At 45.0% G+C, this 26,995-nt stretch overlaps 4 protein-coding genes across 8 annotated transcripts in view; 2 read left to right on the forward strand and 2 right to left on the reverse strand.

Annotated features, from left to right (window-relative positions):
* The window catches only part of SENP5 (SUMO specific peptidase 5), a 53,216-nt gene extending 43,922 nt beyond the window's left edge, over positions 1 to 9,294 (forward strand). For 2 of the 4 annotated variants that reach the window (XM_028101167.2, XM_028101168.2), the window contains exons 7-10: positions 796 to 933; positions 3,589 to 3,672; positions 5,161 to 5,211; positions 6,085 to 9,294. In XM_028101167.2, the coding sequence (XP_027956968.1) occupies positions 796 to 933; positions 3,589 to 3,672; positions 5,161 to 5,211; positions 6,085 to 6,195 (384 nt within the window). In that variant the 3' untranslated portion in view covers positions 6,196 to 9,294. Of the gene's footprint in view, positions 1 to 795; positions 934 to 1,056; positions 3,680 to 5,160; positions 5,212 to 6,084 lie in introns of those variants that run through there. The other 2 variants (XM_088024968.1, XM_028101170.2) reach the window with 2 other exon arrangements.
* A 1,149-nt stretch (positions 9,295 to 10,443) lies between these two features.
* NCBP2 (nuclear cap binding protein subunit 2) lies at positions 10,444 to 18,239 on the reverse strand. Of its 2 annotated transcripts, none has more exons than XM_028101173.2 (4): positions 18,093 to 18,239; positions 14,180 to 14,361; positions 11,802 to 11,928; positions 10,444 to 10,952 (listed from the first exon to the last, which is right to left on the reverse strand). In XM_028101173.2, exons 1-4 carry the CDS (start codon positions 18,168 to 18,170, stop codon positions 10,881 to 10,883), a joined length of 459 nt encoding a protein of 152 aa, XP_027956974.1. In that variant the 5' UTR covers positions 18,171 to 18,239; the 3' UTR covers positions 10,444 to 10,880. The 2 variants fall into 2 exon arrangements, with proteins under 2 accessions (XP_027956974.1, XP_027956972.1); XM_028101171.2 differs by having other exon boundaries at positions 11,802 to 11,940.
* Positions 18,240 to 18,367: 128 nt separating this feature from the next.
* Positions 18,368 to 19,119, forward strand: NCBP2AS2 (NCBP2 antisense 2 (head to head)). The gene has a single exon (XM_028101087.2). It carries the CDS (start codon positions 18,400 to 18,402, stop codon positions 18,697 to 18,699), a length of 300 nt encoding a protein of 99 aa, XP_027956888.2. The 5' UTR covers positions 18,368 to 18,399; the 3' UTR covers positions 18,700 to 19,119.
* A 3,176-nt stretch (positions 19,120 to 22,295) lies between these two features.
* PIGZ (phosphatidylinositol glycan anchor biosynthesis class Z (Gwada blood group)) lies at positions 22,296 to 26,395 on the reverse strand. The gene is made up of 2 exons (XM_028100838.2): positions 26,183 to 26,395; positions 22,296 to 23,863 (listed from the first exon to the last, which is right to left on the reverse strand). Exons 1-2 carry the CDS (start codon positions 26,298 to 26,300, stop codon positions 22,296 to 22,298), a joined length of 1,686 nt encoding a protein of 561 aa, XP_027956639.2. The 5' UTR covers positions 26,301 to 26,395.
* Positions 26,396 to 26,995: the final 600 nt, after the last annotated feature.

Genomic DNA, 26,995 nt, shown 5'->3' on the forward strand with positions numbered 1-26,995 from the left:
TTTTACGCATCTAATATGTATTATCACTCTCAACAGCTTCATAAGGTAGATACTGTTATCTGTAGTTTATAGTTGAGGAAATCAAGGCACAAAGAAGCTACAAAAATTGCCAAAGTCATCTTGCCAGTAAGTGGAGGAGGCACAATTTGAACTTGAGCAGACTTAATTCTGAGCCCATGATCTTAACTATATGGAGTCTATAAAAAGAAGGCTTATAGTCTGTGCTGTTTTCTAATACCATAATTCCTTTTTTTTTTTTAAGATTTTATTTATTTGACAGAGACAGCTAGAGAGGGAACACAAGCAGGGGGAGTGGGAGAGGGAGAAGCAGGCTCCTGGCTGAGCAGGGAGCCTGATGCAGGGCTCGATCCCAGGACCCTGGGATCATGACCTGAGCCGAAGGCAGAGGCTTAATGACTGAGCCACCCAGGCGCCGCCCCCCCCATGATTCCTTTTTAAATAAGAATTGAGTCAAGATCAAATATGTACACAAGAAAATTAAGCATAAAAATAAGAGGCTAAGTAATGTTAAGTACTTGAAAAGGTGTATGTACAGTTGTATCAGGTTAAATTCGAAATGATGCTTTCTAGATCTTCAGTTTTCTTACTGTGTATTACGGCCTAGTAGTTACAAGCATGGGCTTTAGATTCAGACCTGGGTTCAAATTTTGGCTTCACCACTTGCTTTTTTATGGCCGTGGGCAGGTCAAAGGTCAGTAAATGGAAGCTGCTGCCATTGTTGTTTTGGATAGTCTGTGGTGATGGCTGCATTTCTTTCTTCTTTTTTTTAATCAGGTGGATTTGTTTAAAAAGAGTCTTCTGTTGATTCCTATTCACCTGGAAGTCCACTGGTCTCTCATTACCGTGACACTCTCTAATCGAATTATTTCATTTTATGATTCCCAAGGCATTCATTTTAAGTTTTGTGTAGAGGTAAGTTAATATACTGCCTGTATTTTTTTATTTATCTTGTGATCAAATAGTATCTTAGAACAGCAGAAGTCAGTCTCACAGAAGATCAGTTTTTGTCATGCAAACCCTCTAAAATGTTGGCAGAGAAAAGACTACTACAAGAGGAATCCCCAGGTTGGAGGAGGTAGCTGTCTGTGATCTGGATCCCGCCTCTGAGATACATGCCCTGTTTGGATTTTGTCACGTTTTCCTGCCTTCCCATAAAGCTACATTTTGAATATGGATAAAAATCGTTTTCTTTGGTTTCTCTTAGAGCTAAAATTGGCTTGCATCTTCAAAATAACTCATGTAGAATGAATTATAATCAAGAGAATCCGCTGGCAAAATATGAGAGCTCAGTTAATGGGAGTTCAACAAGATGGTGGGAAGCAAAGCAAGAAAAAAATCAATAGGTTTCCTGGTTTTCTTTCACTAGCAAGGACCAGTTAGAAAATTTAGCTTTCTGAAAACAGAAGATTCCATTTTCAAAAGCAACAAAGATGTAAATTGCCCAGGAGTATACCCTAGCAAAAATTGTGGAAGTTGTTTAAGATGAAAACTCTGTATTTACAGGAACTCTGAGCAGATGGAAAGATAGGTAGACTCAGTATTGGAAAGAGATCAATTCTCCTCAAACTAATATATACCCATTTGTCCTAATTAATTTCCCAAGAGGATTTTGAATGAAACCTGATAAGCTTACCCTAAAATCCATATTGCAGAATTCATGGCATGAATAGTGAAGGAAGGAATCCTTGGTCTACTAGATATCAAACCATAACACAGTTTTAATAATTAAAACCGTATTTATATTGGCTTAGGAATAGACAAGTAGATTGGTGGAACAGCACAGAGAATCTAGAAATAATTCGTGTATATGAGGGAACCTGGTATATGATAAAATTGGGAAAAGACAGGCTATTCAATATATGCTGTCGTGAAAAGCAGCTGTCTATTTGGAAAAGTAAAATACAGCTCCTTCATACTATTTATAAAAACAAGTTCCACATAAAAGTTCCTAAATATAAAACGCAAAACTGTAAAAGTTAGGATAAAACACAGAAGATGTTAAGTTCTTGGATTAGGGAAGGATTTCTTACATAGAACCATAAAAGCAAAAAAAGACATAAAAGAACAGACTGATAAATTGGACCATATCATAATTTAAAACTTCTGTATGCCATAAAATTCAAAAATAAGCGTAGACCTGGAGAAAATGTTTGTGACATAGATAATAATCACTACCCAGAATATATAAAGAACTCCTACAAATGAATAAAAGGATTTAATAGAAATGGACAAACGTTTAAGTAATTTTTTAGGAAAAATGCCAATAACCTTTCAACACATGGAGAGATGCTCAGTCTTACCAGAAATACAGGAAATGCAAGTTAAAACTACATTAGGGCTCCATCTTTTGCCTATTAGGCAAGTTTGATGGTATTCAAGTGTTTATGTGGGTATAAGATAACCAGCTTTCATATTTTGTGATGGAGTGTATGAATTGATAAAGCAAGCCACTTGGGGGAACTGAAATTCTGATCAGTTCTAAGTGTCTTATAAATTTATAAAAGATGTATGTCCTAGGGACGTCTGGCTAGCTCAAGTCAGTGGAGTATGCACTCTTCATCTCAGGGTCATGAAAGTATATCCTATTGCACACCAGTTGTTTCTTGGTATCTAATTCCATAAAAACGCTTGTGTATGTATGTGCACCAGTGATAGGACATACAACCAGGATGTTCACTGCAGCATTACTGATGGTAAAAAGTCACAACCACCTAAATTAGCTCTACCAACAGAATAGCTAAATACACTATAGTATATTCATACTATTAAACTGACCATAGCAGTTAAAAAAAAAAATACAGATTTCCATGTGCTAATATGGAAAGATCTCCAAGACATAATGGGTTTTAAAAGGCAAGTTGCAGAATGATACGGTAGAATACGTGTGCGTATGTGCGTGTGTGCATAAACACACAGTTGTATATATAAATATACTTCTACTCCACCTTCAGGGGGGTTAGTTTAAGTCCTGTCATCTCTGACTTCACCCTTAGATGCAGAGAGAGATAGGCATGGATGTAGAGGGCATAAGGGGAAGTTTGAAACTCTGATAGGCTTCATTCTGGTAGAGATTTCAGCAGTGGACTTGACTGTATTTAGTACCCAGAATGGGTTTCAATAGAACTTTCTAGAAACTGCATGATACCTTTACCTGTAGCCCTCAAAATACAGAGTACATCTAAGGCTGGGAATGTTTTTCATTTAGTTCCAGTTATTTCTGCCATGGGTTCCTTCTTTGTGTTGAGCATTGGCAGTAATCAAGACTTTCTGTTTCGCCAGTGTTTATTTAAATTTCAAATTCAGGAAGTTGGTTTACTGCTGGAAAAGGCTGACCATCTTATAAAAAGTTCTAATTAAAACATATACGGGTGTCCACAGCCTATAGAAGGTCTGAGTCACTATGAACTGAAAGCTCAGAAATAAAGTTCAGCTTTAAACTCTTTAATGCAGACTTTGCCCGATGGTGGGGCCACAGCCTCCTCCTTTGCTTCTGTCTGCTGTGGGCAGGTTCCATTTTTCACCAACTGATGGAACACAGCATCTGTGTTGTGGTTTCTTTTTAACCAGAATATAAGAAAGTATTTGCTGACTGAAGCCAGAGAAAAAAATAGACCTGAATTTCTTCAGGGTTGGCAGACTGCTGTTACAAAGGTAAGTATGTGATAAAAATGAAAACTCAGGCATGTCAGGGGGATGGAATCATCTTAGGGGTGGGTGTCTTTAAGAAGCATTTTAAGACTGATGATGGAGATAACCAGTGAGAGTCTGGAGCTGCAAGGAAGCAGCTGAGAATAAACCTCCGTTTAGTACTGATCATCTAGCCGCTTAGTTTCCCAGTGCTTGTGGGGAACAAATTTACTAATTTCATCCTTGGGGCAGGGGCAGCTGCTACTGATATGGTTGCTGTATTGGGGGAAAAAAAGAAATAAATAGGTATGTAACTTTTTTCTTTTGGTGGCCCCTGCCTCTTGCGTCTTACTTCCAGATGACCCACATAGACCCAGAGAAATGCTGAAATGACCATTTGGATCCACTAAGGGAGCAAGTGCACTGGGCTTCTTACCAGGCATTTGGGGAAGACAGTACCTTGAGTGTTTCAGTCTGAAAGCAACACTATGTTTGCCCTATAGATACTCAGGCTATATGTGGGGCAGAGTGCCCAGGCACAGCTTCTCCTTGCTGTGACAGATACCAGTGTCTTAAATTTTATGGTCACTGCTTTATTGTTTTCAAAGTGTTTTTGCATGTGTGATCTCATTTAATCCTTACAACCTGTAAGGTAGGCAGGTTGGTCTTTTAGGGATGAGCATCAGCTTTATTCTGTAGATAAGAAAACTGAAGCGTAGGTGTGACCTTCCCCAAAGGCCATCAGAACTGTTGAGAGTCAGGTCCTTGATTGTAGGTCTGTCTGGATCACTGAACACAATCTTAGAGGCAGAATCTTGAAACAAACTTTAAGCCAAACCCAAAAGCACCAGATTTATTTGTTCATCCTTGACCTGTCCCAAATGCTAAGGTTTAAATAAACTAAGCATACATTTTCTTTTAATAACCTAGTCTTTTAGTTTAAAACAGAATTGGACTTGTAAATTTTCTAAATTTTCCCAACTAGAATATCCAGGTAGTCTAAATTTAGTCAGGATCTTTCATACTCCTACTCTAAGCAGAATACATAACGAGTTCTTTTGGAAACCTACTGCTTATCTATATGATTTCTTTCAAAGAGTAAGAGTTGTGTAGTAGGAGATAAAAAGTGGAGACTGCTAAGCAGGATTGTTAGTAAGTATTCAGAGTCCAGGCATATGCTTTTTGATCCACAATTCTATTTTGATTCCATTGTCAGTAATCTGATAGTAAAACTAGTTATCCAAATGGAAGTTTTAAAATAGGACTTTGATTTCCTATTTCTCCCATTTAGGCAAAATATTCCTTAAGTTGCAGTTGGTTGCTTGCTCTTTTGATGTGGCTAGATGCCTCCATAAAATCCCATACTTTAAATACCAAAGGTATATACCAGTCTACCAGCTGTCTTGGACAGAGACGGATTTCTTGTCTCTTGCTCATTTTTCCATAAAAACAAATTATCTGAAGACAAGTACTTGGGTTTTATTTTAATGATCATTTTGTTTTTCTCTTTAGTGTATTCCACAACAGAAAAATGACAGTGACTGTGGAGTCTTTGTGCTCCAGGTAAAGAAATCTGTTTTTCCAGAATTTAGGATGTGTGAATTAAATTTGTTGGGCTTAGGCAGATGGGAGCCCCTGTGGTATGTACCTGGCACTAGGAACAGGTAACAGGATTTCCTCCTTCCCTTCCTTTGTTGATGGGGAGCTGTAGTTTCTACACTTTCAGATGTTATCATTAGAAGCACCACCTTCTAAAGCCAAGAATAAACAACTGGTATCCACCTCTTATCAGAGGTTATTAGTAAGGCACAAAAGAGACTGACCTGAATCTGTATTGTAGACCCTTGGCAGTTGCAGAATTAACTATGTTTTTTTAACCACTGACAAGTGGTCTTTAACCACAGAGTAAAAACTAATTACATTTTTATAAAAAAGGGCCACATTCAAAAACTGCTTTCTCCTGCTGTGGGTTCCCTTAGTGGTCTTAATGGGCTACTGAAAATTTTGTTAGACATTATACTTACAAAGGAAATCGTATGTAATTCATGAGCTTAGAGATTTGCAGAGATCATGAAAGATGGGCTCATTCCTCTGACTCATTAATGTCTGGGGTTTGTAAACAAACTGAGGTTCTCACTTAAAGACCATGTTAGATCTAGCTGCCGTCTCCGCACATTACACCTTTAGAATAATTGGAGCCTCTTCATCAGTTTCTGCCTTTCACATATTGTGTGGGCAAAGAGGGGAGACCCTAAGTGATATACTTACTGGGAAGGGTGACTACAATTTGGAGGTAAATGTTTTAAAGCAGTGTTTTACAACCAAATTTTAAAATGCTGCCTTAGACCCTATTCTATTAGGTCTGCATCTGGGAAAATACACTGGGCTGCTTCCTAGCTCCACATGCCACTTAACATGTTTCTGGGACCTTTGCAGTACTGCAAGTGCCTCGCCTTAGAGCAGCCTTTCCAGTTTTCCCAAGAGGACATGCCCCGAGTGCGGAAGAGGATTTACAAGGAGCTATGTGAGTGCCGGCTCATGGACTGAAACTCAGCAGGGACTCTGGGAGGTCTGACCAAGTTGAAGCAGATGGTTTGTTACTTGAATCTCCAAACACTTATTTGAATTTTTATAGATACTTCAGATCAGTGGTGTTGGGCCACTATTGTTACCTCAAATTTGTTTTTTGCCCTATTCTTTTCTCTAGCTACCGTGTACTATTTTTTAATGTTCAGTTTGGTTTTATTTTTAATTTTATGGATTCCGTGTGTTTCCCCCATATTTAATATTTATTATCCAAACGCATGCATATAGACAGAGCATGCAGTGCAGAGTATTAAAAAAAAAAAAAAACCCTAGTAGATTTGGTGCGGCTTTTGAAACTTAGATGTGAACTGAATACAGGTTTAAAATTTAATCCCAGAACCTAAAAGCGCAGGATGTTTTCAATACAACGTAACTCTGAGAATGATAGTTGTTCCCTGGGGCATAAAGGGTAGCTAGGAGTGGTGGTTTTGACAAAGCCAGTCCTGTTTTACCTGCTGCACCTTTCACTGACTTCCCTCTCCAAGTGAGTCTTGCCGAGTTGCATTCCTTTTGAAGGGTGAGAAGAAAGCCAAAACCTGACTGGTGTGTTCTGTTTTTAGAGGCACACTTATAAAGTGCAGTGCCTGCTTTGGGAGGAGTGGATTAAGGTGTGAGAAAAAGACAACTTTGGGGGTCCAATTACATTAACACATGAGAAATTTCGATCTTGGCTGTAAGAAGAATTCTAACAAATTCCCACATCTTATAAAGGCTTTTGCTGGAACACTGCATTCTCTGGATTTTTGGTTTTGGCCCATTAAAAATGTTACTATCCATTAAACTAGTGGTCAAACACATGAGAATTCAGCCTTTCTAAGTACTTTACAAGTTGTGGTTATCCTTGTGTGATCTCCCATATGGAAGAAATTAAGATTTGCCAAACACCTTTCTTTTTCCAAAGGTGTTTAAAATATAAATCTTCAAAACTGAAGACGGACCAGGTCTTTTGCAGATGCGTGGGGAGGAGAGAAGAGGAAGGGTAACGAAACAACTGCACAGGAGCAGAGCAGATGTTGAGTTTTTTTGCTCTTACCTCTAGTGATCTCAGCAGCATGCGGGGCTCCACGTTTTGTCCTTTGCTTAGCTGCATTAGGATTAAAGTAATGGATCTTACATCTTTATTCTAGCCTTTTGTGATATTTGAAAGGAAGGGGAATCCAGAAAGATGCATGTTAAATTACCCAATTATCTTTTGAAGTGGGGCAGAAAAAACACAAAGGTGTATGTAAGAATCTCAGAAGCTTACACAGAATACCAAGTTAATGACAGAAGATGCTTGGCATTATGCTGGTTAGGTGTGGGGTATTGAAAATAAAAAGCTAAAACGTGCAGTTTAACTTGGCCAGAAGGTGAGGCTGCCAGCAGTTGAGGGTAGAGTCCCAACATATTTACACGCAGGGTCCCCTCCCCACCCCCCATTCTAAGCACCAACACCAGTGTTTACGTTGTAAAGAGCCCCAGCACTCTCCAGAGCCCTCTGGACTTACTGTAAAACCAGGTCAGTATTTCTTACTGAGATCAGAGGCACTTTATGCTGCTACAGTTAGGGTTATGTCAGCATTAGCAAAGATGACAGTTTAAGTGGGGAGGATATGTTCTTGAGGTTTTCCTACATGATTATGCAAAACGTGAGATTTTTTTCAGATCTGCATGTAAGACATTTGCTTAACTTTTGCGGGGGGAGGGAGGTAGTTATACAAAGTAGCCAGTACAACTAGGCTGTGGATTCACAATATCTTAAACTTTAGAGCTCCAGCTAACTTCCTCACCAACAGAACGAGGCATGTAGAAAAGATACATACAACTGTGTTCTGAATCTTCATGGCCAAAACTTGAGTTGCCATTTCCTCCAGTCTGAGAAATGGTCACCCTCTGAGGCAAGCAGGGGTGCGCATAGGTAACTAAAGCGAACTGTCGAAGGCCAGCTTCCCTTTCACTTCCAGTTTAATAAGGCAGCTTGAGGTGCATTGTCCAGCATGCTTTTGCCTAAATGTCAAATATTTTACGAATCTAGTTCAAAATGTTTCTCTGTTCATGAAACTTGGTTTTAGCACATAGTCACTTTTCCCCCTATTCTCGTGACTAGGTGTGAACCTCTATTTAGTCCAAGCCCTACATCAAAAGGGCCTTTGTCCTCTTGTTTGCAATAATTTCTTCCTTGCAACAAGGACATTTTTGAAATGTAGTTTTGGCTGCTGGTGGAAGAGGCAGGCATTGTTTTATTGTCACTAGCTTGGCACTGAATTGTTTGGGTGCTCACAAGGTGGGCAGCCCTTAATGCTTTGGGGGTTGAGTGCAGGCCTTGTACAAACTAAAAGCTGCTTACGATGTGCCTTCAAGCTGTGCCCAGCCTTGTCCATCAACAAACTTACTGGTCTGTAGTTATTCTTTCCAGTGATTTGTCCGTATGTTAAATCTGTAGCAATGAATGTAGATTTAATTCAACTTTTAGTTGAGTTCTCTTAAGAAAGAGGACCTCTTAAGGAAGGGAAAAGCAGCAGTTGCTGCCAAAAGTCCCCAAATCACTTTTTGGTTTTGCATCATATTTTCTGCTTATCACTGAATATGAGTGACACCGGTCATGTTGGATTCATAGTTGGAACAGAACAACAGCCCTAACTGGGACACAGCCAGCACTAGTCTAGAGCTGCCCTTTTTCTCTGCAGTTTTGGTTCACTGGTTCCCTGGGTTAGAAGTGCTGACTGGGAGAGCTCTGGATGAATCAGACCCTTCAAGCGTGTTAATAGTGTGAACTGAATATACTGACTACCTGCTCTGCTTAATTAAGAAACCGAACTAATCAGCAGTTGTAAAGCACCTGCTTTTCTTACGTGTGAGGCTCTGCCTCCTGGCCTATAGATAATTAAGACTTAGGGACTATACCATCAGAGAAGTGCTAATTGTATTTGGGTGTTACAAAAACAGCCTAGATAAGCTGTTGACTTAAATGGTACCTTTTGGTCAGAAAAAGAATTTATTTAAAGATTGTGATCATGTAAAATTACTCAAACCTTCTAGCAAAAATATTTTTTTGAAAAATAAACTAAATGCCTTTATAAATGTGTGTTCTCTTGAATAACATGTACTGTTCGGTGAATAGTTTCTCAAAGGGATGCTCTTGTCATGACAAGGCTCATTTATGAACAGTGACCAGCAGCCTACCCTTAAATAACACCGCCCAACAGAATTTTCTGCCATGATGGCAGTGTCCTCTGAGCACAGCTAGTGGCTACCATATTAGGTAACTGTCAAATCAAAACGGACATGCGCAAATTCACCTTACTCACAAATATTCCAGAGTAAGAGTTCCGGTGTCACTCTTGTATAGGTGAGGTAGTGGGGCAGAGAAAGATAACTTGGTCTGACAATTCAAACAGGAACCACGGTCTACGGTTTTAAGGCCTGTAGAAATCTGAGTTATATTTTACTACAAAATTATAAAATATGTTAATTCAAACTACAGTGTAAAAGAAATTTTCAAAATGATTGTCCTCATTAAACATCTGCAAATGGTTCTTTCCTAAGCATTTAGAACTAGTTATAGCTCTTAATCCAAATAATCAGCTTGAACTTATGAGAAAACCTGTACTTACTGTAATGTGAAAGATGTTCACATTGAGATACTTCAGCCCCAACTTTCAAGCTCTAGTGGAAGTTAGGAGACATAAGTGAAATTTTTTCATCTAGCAACAGAGTAAGGGAAAATTATATTAGACTAAGTTTAATGAGCAACAGTTCATATATATTAGAGAAATCACCTTGTGCCTTACAAATGCAAAATAAATTTTGTAGACCCCCTTCACCATAGAGACTGTCGGCTCACTATACAGGCTCTGAAGCTCGGTAAGCACAATTAGGGAAAAAACAAGACAGAGTTCAAATGAAAATTGGCTGAAACACATTTCCTGTGGGAAGCAATTCTGATTGTTCTTGTTAAGTGTTCTCTTGATTTTTCAACCTTTTTTAAATCCAGTCCATTCCTGAGATCACTCTGAAAATGAATCTTTAAGTAGAACACATCTTTTGAAAAATGTGTACAGTAAATACTAGTCAAGTCTTAATACATAAAGCACATAAGCTGGTGGTATCTCCTAGGACAGTCTAAGGCTTACTTTTGCATCAACAATTTAGGAAGTTCCCTTGACTCCTCTAAGTTTGCCTTTAGAGATTAGAACTCAACACAGAAAACAAACTCAGTTGTCAAACATCTTACATTCAGAACAGTACAACATAGCAAAACCCCATTTATTACATTTTTATTTCCTGCAAACTTAAAATTTTTGAGGCCCCAATGAAGACCGTGAACCTATTACGAATTTTTAAAAATTTTCCAGCTTCCTGAAAAAAGTGTGGTGTTTTGGGCTGATAAATGAAACCTGTTGCCACAGAACACAAATTCTGACCTGGTGACATAAAATCATTCCGGCAACCTGACGTATGGCCAAGATTCTAAGACTACAGAATAAAGGCATTCCTTTGGATTCTGTCCTTTAATAGTTTTCAAAGGACAACCATAAAATGGCTTCGAGCTCAGTAGAGACCTTGATCAAAGCATGTTAAAAGTGGGCAGGTTTGCAGACCTTGGGTAATGCATGGCAAATTCAACAGGCCAAAGGAGTGAGTTTTCATGACGGGGCTCTCACCACTCACTGGTTTTGGGCCAGTTTTCCATAGCCTCCTCTCCCAGCATCATAGTCCTGCCGATACTCATCTCGTACCTTAATTGAAAAGAACATAAGTTACATTATAGAGAAGATTGGTGTAATGAATATGCCTCCCATAAACACATAAGCAGGCAAACTATTCAGCCTTTTCAGGTGTCATAATGTGAACATTCAAGTAGGACCTAACGTTTTTTTGAGCAACAGATGTAAAGCTCAACTGCCTTGCAAATTAAGATTATGTGGGGCGCCTGGGTGGCTCAGTCATTAAGCATCTGCCTTCAGCTCAGGTCGTGATCCCGGGGTCCTGGGATCAAGCCCCGCATGGGGATCCCTGCTCAGCGGGAAGCCTGCTTCTCCCTCCCCTCCCTGCTAGTGCTGTCTCTCTCTCAAATAAATAATTAAAATATTTTTTAAAAAGATTACGTAATGGTTTTGTTTGCTTACTTAATAAATAAAACTCTACGCCCAACATGGGGCTTGAACTCGTGACCCCGAGATCAAGAGTCACATGCTCTACCATCTGAGCCAGCCAGGCGCCCCGCCTATGTTTGTTTTTTTTTTAAACCAAACATCATGCTCATACTCAACAGCATTCAAAAGTAGCATATTCCAAATGGCTATTTTAAAATTAAAAACTTAAAATTTATTTCAATGCATTTTCCTTTTGTTCTAGACACTTACAGGTACAAAATGCCCCTAGCAGAAGTCCAATAATGGTTGCTTGTGAAAACGTATAGAATCTATAATTTACCAATCCTAATGGGTAGTTTCCAGATTCACTGCAAGCCAAAGGTTATAGGCACAAAATTGTTTTCTAAAAGAGCAAACACAAAGTGACAAAGCCCTTGTCACTAGGACGGAGATACCAGGCAAAGACTGAGCCAAGAGAACCTTCCTGCATACCTGGCCCCCAGATCGCCCACGGCCATACTGCCTTCCCTCCTTAAAGCCTGCGTCCCAGTCTGTGCGAATGATCCGGTCATCCAGACGAGTTCCGTTTATGTACCTCATGGCATTTTCTGCATCTGCTCTTGAATAGTATCTTCAGTATTAAGGAACACTATATAGCATTTCTCCAAACGTTTTTGGAAATACAGAAAGCAACGTCTAAATGAAGCTGAGTTGTTAAAGAGTACAAAAATGAATCCAACCAGAAGGATTTCAAAGATAGTAATTTGGTTTGCACAAGCCTGTTTGAGGTTGGTCCAGAAGCACTTACAGAGTCAACTATGATTTATCCAAGGCTACTGATCGTGATTTCCTAGATAATCCTGTTAATAATTATTTGGTCCCATTGTCCCCATATTTTGGTTTGTAAAGTATAAATATGTTCAGTGCAGGTTTAGAGCGCAAACTGCACACTTATCCAAGGAAACAAAAACATCCAAATTTGGAACTGTATATTCAACTTAATAAAAAGAGAAGGTTATAGTGCATATGGAATTGCCATTGCATTTCATTAGAAGGAAAGACTCAGTATCCTATTACTCAGGTTAGGTGTTCCCAAACCTGTTTAATCAGATCCACTCAATCTACCTTTGGGGTGATATTAAAATCTATAAGCAATCATTATCATTAGCTGGGTTCAGGGAAATGCTGAACTCTATTGTCTTCAATTACACAGGCAGGGAAGCACTTGCTGAAATTCCAGTGTCCAACACCTACACGATGCCTAGCACACAATGGGCATTCAGTAATTTTTTTGCTGGATGAATGACATGATAAAAGGGCAAAGTGAGAAAAAACACTGGCAATGGCAGCCTCTCTTGGCAATTGTCTGCTGTTATGATTGTGGATCTCTGACACACAAGACAAATGCAAAAGCATTCAGTTCTCAGAGACTGAGTATTACCTATAAGGTGGACTTGCTTTGTGTCTTCTGTTGTTCTCCCTGTACCCTCTGATTGATGCTATTGCCCCCTGAGGCGAATATAAAATCTGGGCACTCTTGTCCCTTGTGTCCGAAGGGGGAATGGAAGAAGCTTGTAGAGCCCAGAAACCAGACCCCAAAATCAAAAGTTTGGAATAGGTTCGAAAGTAGGGCTTCCAGTTCAAGCTAAAAGAGTAAGCACATTTCTCATTTCCTTTTCAAGACCCCATTAAGATGACATATATACACCCAAAGAACAGAAGAGGCCATCAGCAAACTAGAGGTTCAAGGGAGTGAAGGAAGAGTGCTAATGGATCAAACAGTCACAGTTTGAAATATTCTTGAAGGGGCTTAAAGGAGACAGCAAATAGGGTTTAATTAAAGGTCTGTATGTGGGAAGATCACCTGCGAGCAGGAAGGCATTTAAACACAGGCAAATAAAAATAGAACGACAGAGTTTTGAACAAACCATCTGGAGGAACCCTATAGGGCAGTGTCTTTGATGTTAGTTAAGTCAAAATAAAATCCCTTTTCATTCTGGCATTTAGGAAACCCACATTTACCAAAGGCGGGGCAGCAACTTGAGAGAGAGTTGCCTGGGCCCACAAAGTTAGCCTTCTTTTCCCTAATTATGACTGGGAACCTAGGGATCACCACACATTTAAGGAAAATTTACAGCATAAATACAGCCCCCCCCCCCAAAAAAATAATTCCCAGGTAATTTGGGGCACAAACAAAATTTTTTGAAACGTGTTAGATGAGGTCTGGGAAATTTCTCAGAATGTAAGACAAAGTGACCAAAAAAGAAAATGTTAGGAGAAAAAAACCCCAAGGAAAAAATCCAGGAGGTCCAATATTTACAGAATTTCCAGGGAGATGCTAATTTGGTTTTGACCTTATATAAAATCAAGCTATATACATCTACATAATGAAATACTATACAGCCATTTAAAAAAGAGGTAGACCTATGTGTGCTACCATAAAACAATCTCTAAGGTGGGGAAAAAATAGTGCATGCAGTATGCTACCATGCATCCACAGGATCACTGCTGGAAAGACACCCAAGAACTGGTAACTGTCTGGGTTTAGAACAGTACAGAGATTTTATTTTCCCTATATCCTTTGTACTTCTGTAAACACCATGAGCATATATTTTCAAAAGACTGTTTCTTAAAGAATAAATTCTAAACAAAGCATGGATTTCAGAACAGAATGTAAATGTTAGCAGCTTTTACAACACAAGAGTGCAGACACACTGGGCAGAAGGTAAGAGCTAGATGAAGGAAGGAGACGTAGAGGTAATTAAGTACAGGGATGCTAATTAGTGGATGGCCTCACTCATTTTTTTAAAACTAGCCACTCTTGGCCCCACCCTCACCCAATAGCTACACCAGACACACAGGAAGGATACTCCACAAAGCAGAACCCACATGCTGTTTTCTTCATCTTATCCAGGCCCATAATGATCTTCTTTATGTCACCACTTTTGCTGAAGAGTTCATAGATTTGTTCTTCAGTTGTGTAAAAGGAAAGATTTCCAACATACAATGTGCAGCTCTTCTTCAGTAATTTTTCCTGTTCTTCATTGTCACCCTGGAATGTCAAATAGAGAAAAAGTTCAGCAACACAATCTATGAAGAGTCCTGCTTAAATCGTATTCCCAAGTATGGCAAAAACTGTCATTAATTCTAATTTGGGAATCAGCTTCTCTCATCATCCCAGTCTACCACAAATCCCTTGCCAGAGAGAGACAGAGAGAGAGAGAGAGACAGGTGTTCACATTCTATGACGTACTTCTGGAGTACGTCAGTTCCAGACTGCCTTCAGGAGACAGCCACAGCTTAAGGGTCATGTTGCATTAGCCTTCCTCCTGTGCCGTACTGTGCCATGCAGATGGCATGCCTTTTCTCCGCACACTCCATATCCTCAGCACTGGAACCTTCTCCCATTGCTTGAATTTAACTTCCGCATCTTGAACCAATATACTAGAAAGGACTTTTTTGTATTGAAAAATAAATGGATTTTCAGAGATAGGGTATCCCTTATAATAATCCCATTGAGAATGTTCAAAACAACTGCTTAGATGGTTTACATGCTCATATATTTTTCTGAGTTTAGGAGAAAATGTACTGATCACTAAAAATGAGAGATTGTTTTTTTATTTTTTTTATAAAAAGGTTCCCTGACCTTTTATTTTTTTTAAATTTACTTATTTTTGTGAGAGCAAGAGAGCGTGAGAGCGCGCGCGCGCAAGTGCACAAAAGCAGGGGAAGGGGCAGAGGGAGAAGCAGGCTCCCCACTGAGCAGGGAACCTGATGCAGGGCTCGATCCCAGGATCCTGACCTGAGCTGAAGGCAGACGCTTAACTGACTGAGCCACCTAGGTGCCCCAAGAACTTATGTTTTTTTTTTTTTAAAGATTTTATTTATTCATTTGAGACACAGAGATACAGAGAGAGAAAGCATGAGCAGGGGGAGAGGCAGAGGGAGAAGCAGGCTCCTCGCTGAGCCAGGAGCCCGATGTGGGGCTCGATCCCATGACCCTGGGATCACGACCTGAGCTGAAGGCAGAGGCTTAACATCTGAGCCACCCAGGTGTCCCAGAACTTATGTTCTTGAGAGGCTTCCAAATTTGGAAGACAGGATGAAGCCAGAGACAGGAATATAAGTGGGCTTCAGCCAACCTACCTGACAATCCCTGGGGCTTGTCATGGGCTAGATATGGCATTTTACATGCCTGCACAGAAACCAGTTGGTCGTCCTCGGACCTTCTCTTCTGGCCTCCACATTGGGGAGGACAAATGGTAACGAAATAGAACACCTACCCACTGACCTGCTCTCAGGCTCTCAGGTTAAGGCTCTACCATCAACCATAGAGTGGTATTCCAGTTTGGAAAGTAGCTGAATAGATCTACACTCAGGCCCCTAGAGCATTTCCCAAGAGACCTCCCTTCTTCATTTACTACTCCATATATAATGCTGATCCAGTTTCCTTCACTCTGAGAACTAGACTTTGCATTACTTGTCTCTGAAAGCTTTGTAGCACAGAGCTCAGACTAACAGGTCTCCTGTGATCACATTCAGTGGCAGAATGGAGGGATAGAGAAACCGTCTAAAGGAAATCACAATAAAGGAAAATGATGAAATAAATTATGGTACATCAATAAATAACGTATACGCATACGCACATGCAGTTACAAGGAACATCTCTTGAGACAGTGATGACCATAGTGAAAAGTACAGAACAATATGAAGGGTATGCTCCAAAAGAAATGTTTTTTTAAAGATTTTTTTTTTAATCTTATTTGACAGAGAGAGAGAACACAAGCAGGGGGAGCGGCAGGCAGAGGGAGAGGGAGAGGCAGGCTCCCCACTGAGCAAGGAGCCCAATGTGGGGTTCGATCCCAGGACCCTGAGATCATGACCCGAGCCGAAGGCAGTTGCTTAACTGGCTGAGCCACCCAGGCGCCCCTCCAAAAGAAATTTTTTTTTAAAGTATGAATATAAAGGTCTCATACACAAGAAAGAGGTGTATGTTCCTCTAGGGAGAATCAAGGGGTTGCAGGTCAGAGACTTCCACGTATGAAATTGCATTTAATTCTCAGAAGTGAATGAGGTAGATGCTAATTTATTAGCTTTTACATCTGAGAAGACAGTTAAGTAACTTGTTCAAGGTCATACTGCTACTCAGTAGTTGCAGCTGGAATCCTAACCCAGTCTCCCCCCACCACCCCCAAACTCAGTCTTATGCCCAATCCCATACTTTGTTAAAAAGTCCACAGGATGAAGAGTCATTCTACATTAAAAACAAGTTTTCAGAACTTTGGACTGACACATTACATAAAGTAGATTCATCTTATTTATATCACTGCTGTTAATGATTTATTAAAATTACCGGGAGGCCTTTTCTTTTTCTTCCCACTTTTCTCACACATGTAAGTAATCCAAACAGCCTATTCCAAACAACCAACCTATAGCTTAAGACAACTGTGGTGTAAGTCCTTACTTCAGGTATATTAACCTAGATTTCACTCAGAGAACATTAGAAGTTCCTCATGACAGTATCTGACTACTATCTAAAGCTACAGGCCTTAGACTACATAGATGAATAACAGGTTGAAACCTTTCACAGTTTTACTCTCATAGGATGCCTGAAATTCAAGACGGTAATGATGTGGAACTTTCTAAAGTAATGAGAACTGTAAAAGTGATCGAAGTGAAAACCTTGCTTGGCATATAGTAAGCATTTAAAAATGGCTGCCTTAGCGAACGAATTGCAGGTCTTCCTCAATTTGGCCTCAAACAAAATTTCCTTTCCCCTACCCCGCTAACACGTTGTACGTACTCTCCACGTCCACCCTCTTCTACACGCGCTCCTCCTTTCCCATCACAAGACGTCTCCCTTTTCTGAATCCTGACAGGATTTCCTTTCCCCTCACCATTTCTGCTCTAGATTATGATTACTTGCCGCCGTTTACAATCCCTACTGGAAAATTATAAGCTCTTAGGGTGCGGAAACTGTCTTCCCTCTCCATCTAGGACTTAGCAGGTTTAAGCAGCAGTACTCAACAAAAGTTACCTAATAACAGTGGTTGACGAGTGTCGCTCCACCTCGTCCCCACCTTTGCTGAGACTGAACAGCCTACCGCGAATATGTGCCGCTTTCCCTTTCCCCACATAATCTACAATGACATGGGCCAAACTAAAACCGCCCTCTTCTGAAACCCAGCAGTTCTCTGAACTTGACACCTAGGCTCTTAAAGTGCCTAGCTTGTACAGTCCACCTGCCCACTCCGAGGACTCCCTACGGTTGGAGTCAAGGCTCAACTTTGTGTCTCCCAGCCGCCGCGCAGAACTCTGTAGGACCGTTCTACTAGACCAAGAAGGAAAGGGCTCCACGCGCCACAGGGCGGATCTAATTTAAAATTAAAAAGTAATACAAAGTATCTGGTTCAGGAAGACGCCCCCTTTCCCCGTACTCCAGGTGTCAAAAGGACACCCCTACCCCTCATATCACAAAGTCACCTTCCCAAGGCATAGCCTGTGCAAATGCAAGCCACCACTACTACTGCCACTGGAACCCCTCTGCACTGGCCTGGGAAAGGGACCAGCTGCAAGGGAATGGGAAAGCGAGCCTCAAATTCTCTACGAGATAATGGCATTCAGTGGTATCCAAACGCCCTTTCAGCTCCGTTCCCCAGCAGGCACCGGGGCCTCACTTCGCGTTTGGGGAAACCAAAGAACGGAAAACGACACAATGAGACAAGGGCAAGCCAGATTCTCAGCGTTCTGGCCCTTCCCTTCCCGCAGCCCGGCCTCCCTCACCCGGAAGTGCTGGTCCCGGTACTGGCTCAGCTCCACGTAGGAGTCGCTGCGCAGCGCCTTCAGAAGGCCACCAGACATAGTGCAGAAAGGTGGACGAAGACACCGCTACTCCAGGAACAACGAGGCTGCCGCGGCGCTGGCGGAAGCGGAAACGAACGGAAGCGGCTGCAAAAGGTGGGCATCCTGTGGACCAATCCAAGCACAGCAGTGTCGTCAGCGGGCGGCGCGGGCGCAGACGTGGTCCGTCTTTATTTGTCGGCCGTCGGAAGCGAGAGTGGCGTGCTGCGGGTTCCGGGTCGTTCAGAGGATGGTTCTTAGGCGGCTGTTGGGCGCCCTGCTGCACAGCCCGCAGCTGGTGGAGCGTCTGTCCCAGTCTAAGCCCATCCGGCGTGCGGCGCAGCTCACGGCCTTCGCGCTGATGCAGGCCCAGCTGCGCGGCCAGGACGCAGCCCGGCGTCTTCGAGCTCTCGCGGCTGGGCCCGCGGGCTCCCTAGGTCGCCGCGCTGCCCGCTTCAGAGACACCTTCACTCAGGAGCTGCGCCGCGGCCTCCGGGAACGCCCGGGGTCACCGCCAGGTAGCCAGAGGGGCCCGGGCGCTAACCCCTAAACCCAAGCTGGGCCGGGCCAGGGTCGCCGGCTTTCCCTTCTGGGTTCAACGCGGGCCTCGGCGCTAAGCAGTCATCCTGGGCACTGAGCACGGCTTTGAATCCCGAGTCAGACTGTCGGCTTTCAGAGGTCTCATTTATCAGAAAGCCCAGGCCAAACCGACATCCCCGGGAAGCCCTGCGATCGGACTGGGCACGGCGTGAAGAAAGCCCCCCAAGCCCGGGCCCTGATACATCACGTACAGAGAGCCATGACCCGAACCACAGCCCGAAGGAGTCTGCCCTGTGCGCATGGGACTAAAACTCGTGTTCAGTGATGCCGCCTCTGCACTGATAGAGCAGCGCGCTACTTCCAGGGGAGAGAGCATGGATGGAAAGACACAGCTGCCAAAATACTCTGATTAAATGTGTGAGCCGAGTAATGGGTGTGAGTGTGGTACTTCTCCAGCGAGATGGGTTAGGGTTCCTGGGGACTGTAGGCCCATGGTAATACTCGTTAGCGCATTTGGAGTGCTTACTCTGTGCTGGTACTTGCTAATTGCACTCCGTGTGGGTTATCTCACTCCTTACAATCACTTTCTTTTCTTTTTTTAAGGATTTTATTTATTTGAGAGAGAGAGAGCACAAGCAGGAGGAGTGGCAGGCAGGGTAGGCAGAGGGAGAAGCAGGCTCCCCGGCTGAGCAGGAAGCCCGATGTGGGGCTCGATCCCAGGACCCTGGGATCATGACCTGAGCCGAAGGCAGACGCTTAACGACTGAGCCACCCAGGCGCCCCATATTCTGACCTTTCTGATAGTTACAGAGAAGGAGCTGGATAGGGCCAGAGAGACCTCCTGTGGGGATGGAGAAGCTCAAGTAACATTCCTAATGTTCGCACTTTTGATTTGATATCCCATCAGAGGTGCTGCTGTTTGATCCTCTCTAAGGTCCGAAGTCCCACTCCGAATGACCAAAGTTCTGGTTTGGCATCCTACCCTCCTATCCTACCAAAGGACAAATACTCCTCCCAGACCACAGGCAGCTCTGGATTCTACTTTGAGGCTGGCAGGGAGGAGCCTGAGGAGCTTGTTCCTTCTATGGCCTTTCTGCCACATTGGTCTCAGCCCCACTCATTTGTCTCTAGATCTCAGCAGCAGAATATTAGCAGTCCCCAGCCTGACTCCCTACCCTCAACATAGGTAAGCACACTCACTGGTAGGTCTTTTCTCCAGACGGGCAGGGACAAAAAGGGAAGCAGTGCCGGAAGCAATGAAACTACTGGACAAATTGGTCATTTTGGTAAGAGGAGAGAAAGCAAGAGAAGGGGGCAATTGTTTGTTTCTCATGGAGGAAGTGTGTAAGAACTAAGTTCCCTCCATTTTTTAGAGGGAGTCGGAGCAGAGAGAGAAAACGGTCCTTTCTGCTCCAGCTACAGGTCATTTGGACGCCTCCTGCTTCACTGGAAAAGCCTCCAGTGATTGTAGCCACTGGCTTGCCATCCCACCAGTTACCCTCTTATTAAAGAGAAACATCAAATTCTTCCCACCACCCCCAGTGGCAATCTCCCCAGCAAGCTTTTCAGGCTTTTCTAAGTTCTGCCAGAAAGCAAAGCAGGGAAGCAACTTACCCTGCTATCTTGCAGGGCAATTCTGATTCACCCCTTGATACTACACAGACCTAGATATCAACACTTTATGGACAAATTTATTAGAGGCCAGACCAACAATCTACATGGACTGCTACAACCAAGTCCCTGGAATTCCTCCAGGGGATTCTGAGATTGTGGATGCAACTGGGGGAGAGAAGAGGCAAAAGTCCCAAGAAGTTTTGGGACCCTAGAGTCTGGGGTGTCTCCAAGATGGCACTTGGGCAGAAAAGCCATCTTTGGCTGCAAAGTAAACAGTAAGTGTTTACTGTGTGCCAGAGATGATGCTAAGCTCTAGGGATAGGAAGACAAATCAGAGGTTCATAGAAACATAAACCACAAGAGCAATGCATTGACATGAATGGGTACTACGGAATTTAAAAGAGGGAAATGTCCAGTAGTTTGCTGGAGCCAACATCTACTGGCTCCTGAGAGCAGATCTTTGGCATCTCCTCCCAACTTGGAGTTCAGTAGCATCATTTTGGTAGTTTGAAATCAGCCAAGGTGGGAGTATTTATGCCACGGGAATCGGCCAATGCTACACATGGGGGCTTTTCTGCCCCCAGAGAGTGGGCTGCTGAGCCCTGATGGGCATATCACTGACTCTGCTCTTGCTCGGGGCTGGAGTCCCGAGGAGGGCGTGGTGCCTAGATGAGCAGCTGCCCCAGAGCAGCACGACTGGGCGCCGTTGCTCCGAGTTGACCCAAACCTCAGCCAGCAGAAGGCGGGACTAGAAGAGTGCTCAGGCTTGGTCATTAGTATTGGTTTGGTCTCCAGCTCTGCGCTGATTTCCAGCTCGCCGATTTCTGTGGGCTGCGTGCCGCTTATTCGCAGGAGGCGGGAGGGATTTGAGGAGGGGGGTGAGGACAGGTCGAGCGCCGCGGCTCCTCACCTTCCCAGTGGATTGGCAGCGGTGCCCCTAGATGTGGGGAGCCCTGCGCCTGGGGCTGTGATGGCTTTCACTAGAGCAGCAGGTGCTCCGCTCCATCCTGTGAAGAGGTTTCTGACCAGGGCTTTGAGCTTAGACAGTGACCAGATCGCATTGAAGCAGTCTCTGGGGGCACCAGAGAGTTCTCAAGTGCAGCCAGCTACTAACAGCATTGTTTGTTCTCCATTCCCACTTGCGCAGGCTGAGGAGGGAGAACATCTGGGTTCCCCAGTCCCAGAGAATGACCCTTAAAGGGTGAGATGCAGAAAGGTCCCACCGCCTCTCTCGGGGACAGGCGTAGAAGAGAATGGGGAGAAAAGTTCCAGAACTACTTGTTTTCGTAATAACCAAACGCTGAGATTAACAGGCACCAGAGTACCACACCCATGCTGCTTAAGGAGCTTTGGGACAGATATGCCTGTTTAGCCAGGGTACATGTGCTGCAGACCAGGGCATGACGCAGTGTTAGCTGGCAGACACCTCTTAGATGCTTTTATCCACTGGAGAGATTGGGAACTGAAGCTAGGTGAGGGGAAGGGGCTTTCTTAAGATCACACAGCCAGGGAGTGGCAGGCAGACCAGGGACTGGACCTCAGGTCTCTCCAGTCAGAGCTGCCTGCTCTCTCTACATCACCACACTGCCTCCTTCCCGGTGACCCAGGAAGCCGGAGGGTTATCATGACAGCAAGAGGTAAGGCATCCCGGAAGGTTTGAGAGAGGTCATTCAGAAATGTCATTAGCAGATCTCTCTCTTTTCATAACCAGGTGCTCTTATATACCAGAACATCACAGTGGCTAGAAGGGATAGGGCAGGAACAGACATGAGGCTGTTCACCAGACACTGGTTACACCAGCTTCTTTGGGGACCTGGCCAGATCTTTGGTCTTTAAGGGGAAAAGGGTGCCAGCTTACCCAGAAGGCAGAGCAGCCAAAGCCCATGCACAGGGGAGGCAGTAGTGGGAATTCCGGAAGGGAAAGGAAAGGAAGAGAACCAGGGCTCTGCTCCAGCCCAGCCACCCACAGAGAAGGTGGAGTGGTGCCTTCACCTATGGCTGAATCATGGGCGGCGGCTTTTTGGTGACATTGTCAGGCTTCTCCCCTAGTTCCAAGATGTGGAGGCTGAGATGGTCCCTCCAAGCCCCACTCAGCAGTGAGGACAGGGCTGGTGGGTCTTCGAGGGTCAAGTGGGGAAACAGGAGTGTCTCACTCTTGAGAGGGAAGTGGCACTTCTCCATGGCAGGCCTGGCGGTGCCAGGGGTCACCACAAAAAGGCGGCAGAGCCACGGCCCACCAGCTACCTGGCAGGCTGGTTGTCTGGTGAAGTTGTTCAGGGCTCGGCACAGGACCCAGTCCTCGGTCCCGCCCATGTCCACCACCTCCACGGGTGAGCCCAGGCCCGGGAGGTGGAGAAGGTGCCGGGGGGGCATGTAGGTGTGGGTGAAGAGGAGTGTGTAGTGGGTGGGTAGGCTGGGGGGCGCAGGTGCATGAACCACCTGCTCCAGGTGCCCCAGGCTGGGCACTAGGCCCCCCTGATGCAGGCAGCCAAAGAAAAGGGCACCCAGGACATTGAAGAGGACCAGGGAGCCCTTGCAGGGCACAGGCTGGGTCTGTGGACTACAAAGCAGGACGAGGGGGACCAGGAGGGGGATCAGGAACCGAGCCTCCTGGTGGCTAAATGCAGAGAGCAGGGCCAGGGGCGTGAAGTAGAGGAGCAGGAGGTGAGACCCGGGGCCAGACAGCAGGCTCCGGCCCCCCAGAGCCCTCCGGAAGCGCATTTGTGCAAAGGCCTGGAGGCAGGCTTGCAGCTGTTGCCACGCCGCACGCAAGGCCCGGGCATGCAGCATCCCGAAGAGCAGGAAACCATTGACTGCCAGGTGAGTGAGCCGCAAATGTGTGCCGTGCCTCGCCAGGTTCTGAGGATCCAGGTTGTAGTACAAGAAGTTGGCAGGTGTAAGAACAAGGGTACTGGATCTAGAGGGACTGGAGAAATACCAGCTGTCCACAGCCACAAACACCGCTGCCACGAGGCTCGCCCCGGGGAGCAGTGCCAGGGCTTCCTTCGCCAGCGACCTGAAGCCAGGGTCTGCGGCCCCACAGGTGCTCCAGAGGAAGAGTGGGACCAGAGCAAAGGCCAGAAACGTGGGCCGGTTGAAGAAGCCAGCAGCCACGATGCCCCCAAGAAGCCAGCTGTGTGCCCACGGGCCTGGAGCAGGCTTCCTGCGTGTGGGGCTCCAAGCTAACCGGGGGGACACCAGCACCAGCAGCCCGGCGAAGAGCAGTCCCTCGATGGCGTTGGAGAAGGTCCTCGTGTAGAAGACCAGGGTGACGTAGGAGCCAGACAGCAGGACCAGGGCGTTCCAGCGCTCTGCCCCCCACAGCGGGGCCAGGCGGTACACGGCCAAGTCCAGGGCGAAGGAGAGGGCAGTGAGGAGGAGTCGGGGCCCCACCAGCAGCACGTAGCCACTCACTGGGCCCGGCCACGGTCCCCACTGTTCCCAGAGCCTGAGCAGCCAGAAGGTGGAGCCGGAGGTCAGCAGTGGGAAGAGCACCGTGCGGCAGGAGCTGCTGGGGTGGAATTCCCAAGGCCGTGCAGCTTCGATGCCCAGGATGTCCTCTGCGGACAGAGAAGCAGAGGTGAGCCAGGTCCAAGCGCAGGGGATACGGCCCCAAGATGCTCCCACCCCCTCGTGAATGTGCCCCGCACAATCCCCGGGACTCTGGAGACGATGGGTTTTACTCCGGTGCTTAGGTTATGTGGCAGAGGACAGCGACCATTAGATAGGGGGTAAACCAGTGTGGGCCTGATGTAACCACACGAGCCCTTTAAAAGCGGAGAATTTTTTCAGCTGGTGGCAGAAGAGGACGTCAGAGATTCAAACCATGAGGACTTGATGCATGTTGCTGGCTCAAAGGTGGAGGGACCCCTGGCAAGGAACGTGAGTGGCCTCTAGGTCCACAGCAGCAATAAACCGAATCTGTCCAACAGACGAGAATGAGCTTTGAACAGGTTCTCCCCCACAGCTTCCGGACAAGTACTCAGCACAGCCCAGACCTTGATTTCAACCCTGTGACACCCTGAGCAGAGAGCGCATACCTGACCTCTGATTTGTTAGGCAGCAATAGAAATGAATATAGGAGAGCTCAGCCCTTCCAAGGTCTCCCTGTAGAGGGGGCCCAGGGGAAGCACGCCTGGGAAGTGAGGGGACTGTGTGCCCTGGGCAAGGTGTGTGGGGGGAGGGGCAGGGGGAGGCTCCAGTCCTCTCCGTGGAGTGCTAAAGCCTCCAAAGTCAGAGTCAAAAACCCATCCCTGTGATGATGGTTGTTATTCACGACAGGCGCGTGAGACCGGGGAGGGGAACGAGCGATTACGGTTACGGTCAGAAGAGACTTTGGTGTTGTCTGTGATACTTAAGATGTTTAGAAGAACATATTCAAGCAGTACTCATGTAATTAAAAACCTGCTTGGCTTCCTGGGGCTGGTCTGGGCCCCTGTCCCGCAGTGTCTCAGAGCTCTGAGGGGTGGGGGTGAGCAAACCCAGCTCTTAATTTCTGCATCTCAGCTCCAAGCCCCATATCTCAGGCTTGATAACATTGCTGGCTGTTTGGGGCTCTTGACTTCTATTTATTCCTACAGCCTCTTTGCTGTCTTCTCTTTCCATGTCAGAATGTGAAAGGCAGCGGCCCCTGGGTGCCTTAGTCGGTTAAGCATATGACTCTTGATTTGGGTTCAAGTCATGATCTCAGGGTCCTGAGATCCAGCCCTGCTTGAGGCTCCAAGCTCAGCGGGTAGTCTGCTTGAAATTCTCTCTCTCCCTCTGCCCCCTGTGGCTAAAATAAATAAATAATAAATAAATAAATACCTTAAAAAAAGGAAGGTTAAAGGGAAACAAAATCAAGGTCAGATCAATCTGGCTTTTTTTTTTTTTTTTTTTTTTTTTTTTACTGGCTCAGGTTAAAAAAACTGTGGCAAAGACTGGACCTTTCACCTGAAGAAACAAATCCAGCTGTGAGCCCTATGGCAGGGCCAGCTGCATGTCTCCTCAATATCCATTGCTTCCTTCCTTCCTTAGTCTCTTTAGCTGGGTATCTGGTCAGATATAAAGACTATTTTTCAGCTTCCTTCACAGCTAGGTGTGTTCACGTAATACATTCTGACCATCAGGATGGAAATGAGCAAAAAGTATGTGACATTTAAAATATGCCCTTAAAGAGGTGTCTGGCTTGCTCAGTCGGAGGAGCACGTGACTCTTGATCTTGGGGTTGTAAGTTTGAGCCCTATGTTGGGTACAGAGATTACTTAAAAATAAATCTTAAAAAAAATATATATGCCCTTAAAGAGAGCAGGCATGCCCATCTCCTCTCCAGTGGCTGGAAAGACTTCATTTTAGACTTGATGGCTGGAGCTCAAGCAGCCATTTTGAACCATGAGGAGGAAGCCATGTGCCCACGGCATCTGAAAACCTCACAGTCCCTGGCAATCATTCTCATGATGTATCCTACACCCCTCTGCAGATAAATTCTAACAAGTGAGCTTTCCAGGCCTGGATTCCCTTACCCCTCAGATGAACCTAGAGAAGAAAAGTTTCATTATCTCAGACCACAGCCCTGTGTAAGCTTCCCAAGCACCCAGGAAGCCCAACTCTATAATCTCTCCACTGAGTAGTCCGAAACAGCTTTCACTATGAATAACTTGTACTGTTGGTCCAAGCAGGAAAACATCAAAGAGGCTGGCATTTCATTAGTATCATCCAGAAGGTCATTGTCACCGGTCAGGAAGGAGATGTGAAATCCCCCTCCCAAGTTCTTATTCCAGAGAGGCACATGGATTTACTGCTCAGTCACACAGACATAGTTTCTCCCTCCCCCTGAACATTCAAACAGCAACAGTCCAGACTTTGCTGCAGCTTAACTTAACCGCACGTAGGGAATTTACCTGCCATGACCTCAGGTGATTGGAAGAACTCATCTGGGTGCACGTAGCCTGTCTGTGGCAGGAGGCACCACACCAGGCGGAGCAGGCTGAGGCTGCCCCACAGCGCCCGGAGTGCCATCTTCAGATCAAACTGCTAGCCAAGACCCCACGCCAAGAGCCTAGAATGGCTTCTCAGTCCGCTACAGATGCTGTTCTGGTTCCACGGACCTGCATCTGCTGAGGACGGCATTTGTTAGTTGTTATAAGATGAATCATAATATGTTCAGTTGTCTGAACAAACTCAAAACTCTACATACAATAAGAGCTGCTATTTATAAGTGCCCACTACGTAGCAGAACTTCATGTGTGTATCTCATTTCATCCTTTCTACATTCTGGGGCCGTGGGTCTTACTATCGCCATTTTTTAAAAAGATTTTATTTACTTGTTTGTCAGAAAGACAGAGAGAAACAGAAAGAGAGAGAGAGAGAGAGAGAGCACAAGCAGGGGGGAGCAGCAGGCAGAGGGAGAAGCAGGCTCGATGCGGGACTCGATCCCAGGACCCTGGGATTATCACCTGAGTCAAAGGCAGATGCTTAACCGACTGAGCCACCCAGGAGTCCTTTACTATCTCCATCTTACATATAGGGAAACTGAGGCCTCTGTTGAGTGACCTAGTTACTTGCTAACGTATTTGCTAGTGTCTAAATATGACATCTGCAAATAGGATTTAGGATGGCCTCCAAATACAGGTCTCACAGCCCCATCCTGTTCACCAGCTCCTGTCCACAGGCAAGCATGGCAGCCTGTCTCTTGCACTTCTGAAAATTTGGGA

The sequence above is a fragment of the Eumetopias jubatus genome, unplaced genomic scaffold (assembly GCF_037043125.1).
Source record: "Eumetopias jubatus isolate StellerSeaLion01/CBP00866 unplaced genomic scaffold, mEumJub1_p1.0 scaffold_1, whole genome shotgun sequence".
Classification (NCBI taxonomy): domain Eukaryota; kingdom Metazoa; phylum Chordata; class Mammalia; order Carnivora; family Otariidae; genus Eumetopias; species Eumetopias jubatus.

Excerpts from the sequence above, each read along its gene's own strand:
- NCBP2AS2 (XM_028101087.2), top strand. The coding sequence starts at position 18,400 with ATGGTTCTTAGGCGGCTGTTGGGCGCCCTGCTGCACAGCCCGCAGCTG.
- PIGZ (XM_028100838.2), bottom strand. The coding sequence starts at position 26,300 with ATGGCACTCCGGGCGCTGTGGGGCAGCCTCAGCCTGCTCCGCCTGGTG. Across the intron at positions 23,864-26,182 it reads ATCACCTGAGGTCATGGCAG|AGGACATCCTGGGCATCGAA; the intron begins GTAAATTCCCTA and ends CTCTGTCCGCAG.
- NCBP2 (XM_028101171.2), bottom strand. The coding sequence starts at position 18,170 with ATGTCTGGTGGCCTTCTGAAGGCGCTGCGCAGCGACTCCTACGTGGAG. Across the intron at positions 14,362-18,092 it reads ACCGGGACCAGCACTTCCGG|GGTGACAATGAAGAACAGGA; the intron begins GTGAGGGAGGCC and ends TTGACATTCCAG. Across the intron at positions 11,941-14,179 it reads TGTGGGTTCTGCTTTGTGGA|ATACTATTCAAGAGCAGATG; the intron begins GTATCCTTCCTG and ends TTAATACTGAAG.